This window comes from Hydra vulgaris, chromosome 04, assembly GCF_038396675.1.
Source record: "Hydra vulgaris chromosome 04, alternate assembly HydraT2T_AEP".
Lineage (NCBI taxonomy): Eukaryota > Metazoa > Cnidaria > Hydrozoa > Anthoathecata > Hydridae > Hydra > Hydra vulgaris.
This window is the reverse complement of record NC_088923.1, coordinates 36,081,356-36,092,676: the sequence shown is the minus strand read 5'-3', so window position 1 is coordinate 36,092,676 and position 11,321 is coordinate 36,081,356. Positions and strand designations below refer to the sequence as shown.

General features: G+C 27.6%; 1 protein-coding gene across 1 annotated transcript; it reads left to right on the top strand.

Moving 5' to 3' along the window:
* Positions 1–9,126: 9,126 nt before the first annotated feature.
* On the top strand, positions 9,127–10,221 carry LOC136079075 (putative ascorbate peroxidase). The gene has a single exon (XM_065794800.1). The coding sequence runs from the start codon at positions 9,128–9,130 to the stop codon at positions 10,157–10,159; it is 1,032 nt and encodes a 343-aa protein (XP_065650872.1). The 5' UTR covers position 9,127; the 3' UTR covers positions 10,160–10,221.
* Positions 10,222–11,321: the final 1,100 nt, after the last annotated feature.

The window sequence follows — 11,321 nt, the reverse complement described above, 5'->3', positions numbered from 1 at the left end:
ATATATATATATATATATATATATATATATATATATATATGTATATATATATATATATATATATATACATATATATATATATATTTATATATATATATATATATAAACTAACAAATATAGTTTAAAATCAAGCAAGAATAAAAGAAGAAAAAAAAACAAAATAAAAAAGGATCATTTAGAAATGTTTTTTTGGAGAGTATTTTCGAAAATTGTTCACTGTTGCTTCGCATTCCTACATTGAACTGTTTGTACTAAAATTTGAAGTGTATTATCAGTAATTACATTTTCTGAGTACTTAATTTTAACTTTCTTTTTAACCAGCATTAGGTTTTTTATATTCAATCAATGAATGTTGCATAATTCTTTCATCATCGAAAAAGGTGTGTTTAACTGAACAATAATTAAGCTAAGAATTATGCTTTCAAAAGTTACTTTATTGTTTAAAAGACGGATAAATAGATTTATTTTACTCTGCTCTAGGCAAGTTGTCATTTCCTGAACTTTAAATAGAGAGTGTATATAATTTCTAATATACTTAAATCATTAAAAGAAGATTTAAATGCATTCCTTTTCAAGTTTGTCAAGTTTTTCATTGTTAAATTTTTTTTTAATATAGTTTTAGACCGTGAGTTAGCTTCGCAACTGCAAAACATCTATACAACTAGATAATGGAACTTGGATGTGCATTTTGTATTTCAGATTGAATCAGAGTCAATATTCATTATCTTAAGAGTGGCAAAAGTTAATTTTTTTGTGCGTTTCCCAAATAAAGTCCAGATGATTAAGTTTATCATGAGGTATTATTTAATGGCTATCATGCAGTTACTGCCATGTTCATTACGAAATAATAATACGGTAACCAAAATTTAAATCACATATAGGCAACTTTTAAATTCAATTTCGCGACATTAGAATTACCTTATACTATCCCTATTTTTTCGAGTTTTGAGATAAAACGATTTAAAAACTTTAGGAAACGGCATATATAAACAACTTTTTAATTTGCGTTTTCTACGCAACTTTTTTACTTAAAACTTAGGTTTCATTACAATAGACAAAACATTTTCTGAAGGAACATAATACTATCAATAACTCAATTTTTTTTAAAAGTGGAGATAGAATAAGATAGTTCTAACGTATAATATACCGGGACAACTTAAATATCAAACCGCTCTCGTTATTGTCTACCTGCCTGTCTTATGAACGTACATCTGCCAAACTAAATCTGGCAAATAATATCTACAATATTATTGCTATTTACTGATCAAATCCAATCATTCCAACAAGTATTTTTCTTTTTCGAATTATCCGATCTCCAAGAAGAACTTCAAACATTATCTGGAGAAATACTTCTGTGTGGTGACTTTAACTGCCCAGTTACTACCCCAACAACCTGCAAACCAAGACTTGCTGAGATTCTAGAGACCTACAACATGATACAAAGAGTTCAATCTCCAAACCGCATATCATCTACTACCGGTATAGCCAACTTGCTTGATCTAGTAATAAATCGATATAATGACATTTCACTCAACAATATTCAAGTAACTGATGAGGGTATTTCAGATCACTATATGATTCGGGTTGCACTTTATCATCAACCTTCGAATAGTAAAACTGCTTGGTTTTCAAAACGAAACTTTAGAAAAGTAAACTTGTCATGCTTTATAAAAGAATTGCAAGTAATGCCATGTTGCTTATCACCTGAAAACAATGTGGATGATTATGCTGAACAAATAAGAGCAAATATAACAACTGTTCTCAATCATTTAGCACCCATTCGGAAATATTCAATGCGACCTGGTACACATGATGATAAATGGTTATCTTCAGATGCCAAGAATAAAAAAATCAGACGTTGTAAACTGGAGCGTTGTTATAAAAAAACTGGAAACTTATCAGATAAAAAACTATATCGAATTGCATGCCGTGAGTCATCAGCAGCAATTTATAAATCCAGATGTAATCACTATAAGGCAAAACTAAATTCAGCAAATGGTAATCAGAAAGAAACATGGAATATTGCCAAGAAATTACTATATTCAAATAGTTCTAAAACTAAAAACACAATACCAGAAGCAAAATACAATATAATAAGTCAATATTTCATACACAAAATTGAAAGTATAAAAAATATTATTCAGGAAAGGCTTGCAAAAAATCCAAAATCTAAATTCATCTCAAAGTTACATCCCCCGGTAAATATTTTAACAATATTTGGTACAGTCACACCTACAGATGTGTCAAAAATAATCAAAGCTCACAAACCTAAGACATCGCCACTTGATATTATTCCAACATACAACCTTAAATCTTGTTCAGAACTTTCCAGTCCAATTATAGCTCACCCCCTGCTAATCTCTCATTCAAATCTGGAATTTTCCCAGCCTCATATAAAGTTGTTCAAATAACACCAATTCCCAAAAAATCAGGACTAGCAGAACTTGACTTATCAAATCTACGCCCAATATCAAATCTCAGTACAATTTCCAAAATTCTTGAAAAGCTTGCATTATCTCGTCTTCTTCCACACGTAACTTCATCTATTAATTTCAATCCTTTACAATCTGGTTTTAGATCGAATCACTCAACCGAAACAGCACTATTAAAGATATGCAATGACATCCTGCTAAACATTGATGATGCTTTGAACACTATTCTCCTATCTCTTGACATATCTTCAGCATTTGATACAATTGATCTCAGCCTGCTGATTTCTCGTATTAAAGATGAATTTGGTGTCACAGATATTGCACTAAAATGGCTGACATCATACTTGCACTCTCGAAAATCTTTTGTTTCTATTGAATCAACAAAATCAAGACAAATAGCAAGTTCAACAGGAGTACGACAGGGTAGCGTATTAGACCCATTTCTATTTTCCATGTTTGTTTCACCTATATATCGTATTATAGCTAAACTCGGTACCAATCCTCATCAATATGCTGATGATACCCAACTTTATACTGTCATCAACCCAGGCATAGATAGCAATAATAAAATCAATGTGTGTGCTGATGCAGTAACAAAGCGGTTTCTAGAAAATGGACTTCTGCTCAACCCAAATAAAATAGAAGCTGTTTTATTTGGATCTAGAAAACAAGTTAGCAAGCATAAAAATAGTTCAAAAATTGTTATTTCTGGAACAACACTAACTACGATAAATTCAGTAAAAATCCTTGGTGTCACCCTAGATTCATCGCTCTCTATGGACAAGTACATAAACAACTATTAAATCCGGCAATTGCCGTATTTGTGCACTTCGCCACATTCTTCCATGTCTGACTAAAGAAGCTGCAAATACAATTGCATGTGGCATTGTTAACACTCAGCTCGACTATTGTAACAGTCTTTTATTTGGTAGTTATCAAAAAAATATTAAAAAACTCCAACGAATTCAAAATAGCTTATCTTGAATCGTTTTCCATTCTCCTATTCATTTAAATTTAGAAATATTGCTGAAATCTCTTCATTGGTTACCAATAAATCAAAGAATAATCTATAAGATATCAGTTATCACATATACAATTTTATTATCTAAATCTTATGCATATTTATTTGAACTCCTAGAAGTCCGAACTTCAAAACAAAATACTAGATCATTAGACAGTTGCAACTTACACTTTGTCAACAAAAAACTTCTCTGGGCTCAAATTCTTTTAACTCAACCTCAACCTCTTTAGAAACATTTTAAAAAAAGACTAAATTATGAACTTTTTATAAACGCTTTTTCAAACTCATAGCCAACATATTTTAGTGCTTCTGAATTACTTCATCACTATTGTGATTGTTGTAAATAATGGCACTTTAATCTCTAATTATTATTATTGTTATTATTGTTATTATTATTATTATTATTGTTATTATTATTATTATTGTTATTATTGTTATTATTATTATTATTATTGTTATTATTATTATTATTGTTATTATTGTTATTATTATTATTATTATTATATGATAAAATATTTAAAGGTGTTACAAAAACAATAATTTTTACTTTTGTATTTTATTTTTATTAAAACTTGGTAATTTAATCAAAAACACTGGGTTTTATTGAACATGCTCGTGTTACCTTCTATTAAGTCCGAGGCTCAAACTGCGGCGTAACAGCTGCTTAACATTTAAATGGCATACATGCTATGCGGTTATTAATTAGGCGTATATGTCAAACAAAAAGTTGTTATTACTCCTTTTTCTTGTTGAAATTTTTATTAAAAAAAAAAATTCTACTACAACAAGGCTCCAAGCAAACACTAATTACATCGGGAGTTAGCAGAAAATTAATTAAAAGTTAAGACTAAAGTTTTCAATACCAGGACGAATACGATATATGCAGAGGTAAAGAAAAAAATCACTAGTAGGAAAATGGTAAACACGAGTTAGATTTCATCTAATACACAACAGATCCTTTTTGTTATAACGGTTTACAAGTCAGTAGAGCGATAGGATCATAATCTGAATTGATATATGCCATTACCATTTTGTCATCTTTTGTAGTTTACAAATCGGTATCACGTCTATAAGTGGTATGTATGGGGAACACTAAACACTGTACTTACAACATCCAAGTAAGGTTGGACGTCGGAAAAAACAGTCTTCTTTGAGGAATGTAAGCGGGAGTTATGTTTAATTAAGGATCAATCTTTATAGTAAAATTTATTTTATATTACATAAAAAAAAAAAAAATGTAAACATATTCTCGACAAAGAAATCGCCTTAGAATTAAAAGGTCCGAGCTTGAGAAAGTGGAAGCTTTCAATAATTTTTTAGATATATTTCTAAAGTGCTTTAATAAAATCTGTCCTCAAGAGGACACACAAACTTAGACAAAAGTAGTTGCTAATCCGTAGATGGATAAATCTTTGATAAAATGCTCAAAGAAGAAGCAAAAACTCAATAATAAATTTAAAAAAAATAAAAACACTGATAATGAAAACAATTACAAAAAATATAAATGTTTTTACCAAAATCCTATTAAAAATGCTAAAAAAAATGACTTCAGTAATTAAATCATTAAATGCAAGCTTTATAGTAGGAAAAGGTGGTCCGTCATTGATGAGATAACGGAAAGAAAAAAATAAATTCAACTTCTTTATCAAAAAAAATTAATATTAACAACACCAATATATTCTGAAAAAAACAAATCTTGGAAGAATTTAACAAATATTTTATAAATATAGGTCAAAATCTTGCAAATAAAATAATTTCAACATCTAATTCATTTAAAAACTACCAAAAACCCGCAAATAACGCTATCGTGTTCAATAATGAATTTAACTATAAAGAATTTGACGAAACGTTTTCCTTTTTTTAAAAAAGAAAGCACCAGGATTTGATGATATATCTAGTGATAAAGTTATCTTCAACAAAATTAGCCTAAGCAGAGCTCTGATCCATATACTAAAGCTCTCAATAACTTCTCGGATTTTCCCTGAAGAACTTAAATTAGCGAAAGTAATTCCTATATTTAAATGTAATGAACATTCGGACATAACCAACTATAGACTTATATCAATACCTTCTGTATTTTCAAAACTTTTCGAATGTGTAATTTATAATAGAACTTATATCCACTTCACTAAAAACAAATTATTTTGCTCAAACCAGTTTTAAACAAAACAAATTTACTTTTGGAGTTTTTATTGACTTATCAAAAGCATTTGATACAGTTGGTCACTGCATCTTATTAGATAAATTAAAGCACTATGGTATAATTAATAAAACTTACAATGGATTAAAAGTTATCTTACTAATAGAAAACAATATGTATGTAATATACAATCTGGACTATTAAATGTTTTATGCGGATATCCTCAAAGATCCTATCCTTTTTCCACTCCTGTTTTTAAATTGTATAAATAGTTTTTGCAATGCGTTTTTAAAAATGAATTTAGTCATGTTTGCTGGTGATACAAATCTGTTTCTTACTAACAACCCAATGGGCACACGGACGTCCATAGTGCGTCCAAGGATATCCAAAATGGTCCGTTCGGACGTCCATTTTTTTCCCGTCTTTTTTTCCCCCTCAAAGCCTAAAATTACTATACACGTGTTTTTGGGATTCAACACGAGTGACAACTCTAATGCGGATAATAAAAAAGGATACTTTATAAATGTTTAAATCCCAGTTATTATTAATTATTATTGACACAAATCATTACAAAAAAAAAAAAAGTGTAATATTTTTGACAATATTATTATATATAAATATATATAAATAAATCTTGATTTTGTATTATATAGCCGATGGTTGCCTTTAGGCATAAAACTGTTAGTACCATAAAAAAGTTGTATTTTCTTTGTTTATAAATGTATATACATATATAATACTTTATTAAATGAATAAATTCAATTTGTTTATTATTGAGTATTCTAATACGTACAAGAGTTTTTGTATTTTATTTACTAATACAAAGTATCATTAAATATAAACTAACATTCATTGCATATATATTTATATATATATATATATATATATATATATATATATATATATATATATATATATATATATTGTCTAATAATTGTCTTTAAAATTTTTATTTAAGATCTCTGTTAATTTAAAAAATATATTACAACTTTAACTATTTTTATGTAAATCTCTACAATTTATAGTATAAAATATCCAATAAATTTATATTGCATACAAAATTTACATTGAAAAATAAAGAAATGCAGTTCTATTATTAGTATGAAGAAATTCAAGTTTATTAATTTCAATTTTAAGATAGATAAAGACTTATAGCTCACAAAATAAACTTTTTAAAGGAAAAATATTTTGCCTATTTGATTACCTTTTTCTAGTCCATATTTGTTCATTAACTTTATTAATCTAAATAAAACGATATTATTATAGAGCTAACTAGTTAAACCATAAGTTAATATTCGATAACTATATAGTTATAGTTATCGAATAAGTTGAAAAATCGACAACTTTCAAACTATGTTTTTTTAACCATTTTGAAAATATTTTTAATTCACGCATGCGTAAATATAATCTAATGCGTAACTTTAATCTTTTCGGACGTCAAATGGAATTCCGAAACGTACTATTTTGGACTTGGACGTTTTTGGATGTCCATTGGACGTCCAAAAACGTCCAAGTCCAAAATGGTACGTCTTTAGACGTCCAATGGACGTCCAAAAACGTACCATTTTGGACTTGAACGAATGGGCCTAAACGGTACATATATAAAATCACCAATATAATTAGCTTGATTTATCGAATTCGTTCGTATATCAATAAACAAAGTCTCAAACTAATATATTTTGGAATAATTCATTGCTTTATCAGCTATGAAAATATATCATGGGCAAGTATGCAACCATTAAAACTTAAAAATATTTATAGCTTACAAAAACATGGGTGCAAAATCATTTACTCTAAAAATAAGCGTGAACACGCAAACCTATAATTAATGATATGAAAATGATGGATATTTTTGAAAGAATATTTTCGATAATCTCTCTCCTGAAAACCTTAATAACGAGTTTAAAGTAAATAAAAATGAAAACTATTATCTTAAAGCAAATATAAGTAACACATATAAACTGCCTAAAAACTTCAATAAATATAATGAATATAGCATTGCATATCGAGGTCTAAATGTATGAAATAATTATCAAAAAGGATTTAAATGAATGGCAAAGCCATTAAGTTCATTTAAATTTTAAATCGAATAGAAAATTTTTAAAACTTGAGATTCATTTGTGCTTGGATAACTCTTAAGTTATTTGCTTCAATTTTTCAGTTTTTTTACCTTATTGATCAACACAGCAGTTTTATGCTCATTAGGATTATTAATATAATTTCTACATTTATTGTAAATAAAAAGAGAGGCATTATAAAAAGAATGCGATGATGTATTGTCATCTTCATTTACTTTGAGCCCCTGTCTGTTTAATTCTTTATTCTATAAAGATCATTGTAAATAGAAAAGTTTATATTTTGCATTGTATAGACAAAAATGGCGCATGTCTTCTTCATTCTACGGACAGATTTATTTTTTCTTGAATATATATATATATATATATATATATATATATATATATATATATATATATATATATATATATATAGATATATATATATATATATATATTGATTATTTTTAATAAACAGCAAAATGAAAAGAAAAAAAAAAAAATTTGGCGTTAATGAAATTTTTAAATCTGTTTCTGAGGTGATCACTGTTGAGAATGCAAGGTCTCTTTGAAGCACCTTAATACACTTGAAAAATTTTTTTAAAGCAAAACACGTTCTATTGTACACTGAAACTATTAATTGCTTAATCTATTTATATATAACATTAGTATTGACTGTCTTATAACTACATTTAATTATATTTCAATTACATACACAACTTATATGCATTTCACAATTAGTTTTCATAAATAATATTTCGCAATTAGGGCATTTCGATATTTTATCACTTTAAACAAGCATAAATTTTGAACGTAAATTTTATGTCAACATATTAATGAAACTAGTTTAAAATGAAGTTTATTGTAAAACAAACAATTTCCTTTGCCATTTTATCGACATAAAACTAATGTGAAGTTTGACTCTATTAAGGTGACAACTTATCCAAAACATCATGGGTGTGAAATAGTATTTATAAATACTAATTGTAAAATACGTATGTAATTAAAGTATAATAGAAAGTAGTTAGAAGACTGCAATACTGAACTTATATATAAAATAAATAAAACAATTTCATAACATCAATGACGGATAGACTATTTAATGATAGTAGTTATTAAAATAATTTTTAATATGCTTCCTTTTTAATTTATATATAATTTATTTGTTGCAGTAGTCACTCAAATTTCTACCGAATCTAAAATACTTCAACTACTATAGCAAGTATCTGTTACAAGTCATTGTCGTTCTAAAACACGATTTCAAATAGGTAATTCAATATTTGTAATTTTCTGCAACATTTCTTACATGCATTCTTTTTATTTTACTATTACATATCATTACTTATTATGTTAATTTATGTTATAATTATGTTAAATTATGTTGTAATTTGTCTATCGCAAGTTATAGCATAAATATTACATTTTTAATATAGTTTAGCATAATAAATTAAATAATGATTTATGCTTGTTGCGTTTAGTCATGCTGTTTTTACTTGGTCTTCAGTATTTTGCGTTGGTGTTTTCGTGCATGGAGGCGGTTCAAATTTTTCCCACTTTTAAAGATTATAATAAAGCTAAAACCGACTTGCTCAATTTGATTGAATCTTTTAAAGTAAATAGAGACTTGCCAATGATTGCTGGCTGTGTACGTCTGGCTTTTCACGATTGCATTGGTAAATACAAATGCGATGGATGCATAGATCATACAAACAGAGGTAACGCTGGACTAAAAACAATAACCGACCGTCTTAATGCATTATACGACGCTACACATAAAGGGAAAATATCTAGAGCAGATTTCTACGCTTTAGCCGCTGTTGTTGCTCTCACAAGGTCAACGTTTGACGCTCCAGTTAAATACTTAGGACTAAAAGACTTCAAAGTTGGAAGAGGAGATTGCGAAACCTCCCCTAATCAAGTTCAAAGTGTTGATCCACCAAAAGGCACCGATGGAACCAGAAAAACGTTTAAATTCTTTAAGGACGAATTTAAATTTAGCGTTAATGAAGCAGTAACCATTTTAGGAGCACACACGCTCGGACGATGCAAGCTGGAAAACTCTGGTTTTGTTGGAAGCTGGGTCGACGAACAATTTTCAACAGTTACTCAGGGACCATTCACACTAGCTCCAACTAGCGTTCTTGACAATGCTTACTACAGAGAAATTATAGATGTTGTTCCGTGGATCCAAGTAACCATCAACGGTACACAAAAACAATGGCAAGAACCAGACAGCCCAATACCCAATGACCGGTTGCCGGAGTCTAACAGGACATCATTGCTTTTAAACTCAGATATGGCTAATTCTTGGATTATTGAACCAATTGATAAAAGTGGATCTGTTTTATGTTCTCCAGCTTCGCAAACAGTACAGTGTAAGCATTCAGCTGCTCACCGACAAGCATTTCGATTTGCACGTGATAATGCGTTGTGGGTAAAAGAGTTTACTGAAGTATTTAACCGCATGATTGAAATGAATAGATATGTCTTAAAGAAAGCTCCAACAAAATAATAACTTATATAACTTCATGGCTCTTTGAAAAGTGGTGATAATTTCAAAAAGTGGAAATATTTTATAAATTTTTATTGATTTTTTTTTTAATTTTTTTTGTGAAATTTTTAAAACTTTTATTATAGATTAGAATTGAACTTTTGTACGTTGAGTTTTAAAGAATTTTTTAAATAAATATTAAAGATGTTTCAAGCTTGACTGGATTTCTCTGTCGTTATATATTATTACTTAAATGCTAAGTTTATTTTTATTCAATTTGTAACTAACATAAGTTGAGGTTTAGAGTAGATGTTATAACCCGGAAGTATTCTGAGCTATATTTTACAACTTATATCACTTGTTACTTTTTGTTGTTGTGCTTTTAATAATTTAAACATTTACGGTTTTTCACGCTTTTAAAAATAGGTAGTAGGTTACCAATATTTGAAATGCGCATTCTTAACTTGAATTAAAATACTTTTTGTATACTTTTTATCATATAAAAAAAGAGAAATGTTAAAGTTAAACAAGTTTTAGTATTAATTCTATGCTCAAATAATTTTTACTTTAATAAGTTAAAAAACAAAAAACTCGTGAAATGTATTTTTCGTTCATATTTATATTTTAGCAACTAGATTACTTGTCGGATTTATAACGCGTAAATATTTGGCTTTTATGTTAAAATTAATTGCAATTAAATTTAAAAGTATTATTAATATGTTTTCGGTAAACGTTTTTTACAGTTTAAAGTATGTTTGACAATATTACTACAACCATACTCCATTCAAGTTAAGGAGTTTAAGCACCTTTACCGCCTTTTTTTGCTAAAGCAATGTGGGCAAATAATCAATTTTTATATTTTAGTTTTTAGTAATTTAGAAACAAATAGCATTAACTCATTAGAGATCCATGGAGTCATAATTGTTTTTGTGTTCACAATCATATTTTGTTCAGAAAAAGCTGTTTTATATTGCTTGCAGAATTGACTTAATAATAGATGATATGTGTTGCTATATATATATTTATATATATATTTATATATATCTATATATATATCTATATATCTATATATATATATATATATATATATATATATATATATATATATATATATATATATATATATATATATATATATATATATATATATTTATATATATATATAATAACTCATATCATCTAT

Excerpts from the sequence above, each read along its gene's own strand:
- LOC136079075 (XM_065794800.1), top strand. The coding sequence starts at position 9,128 with ATGCTGTTTTTACTTGGTCTTCAGTATTTTGCGTTGGTGTTTTCGTGC.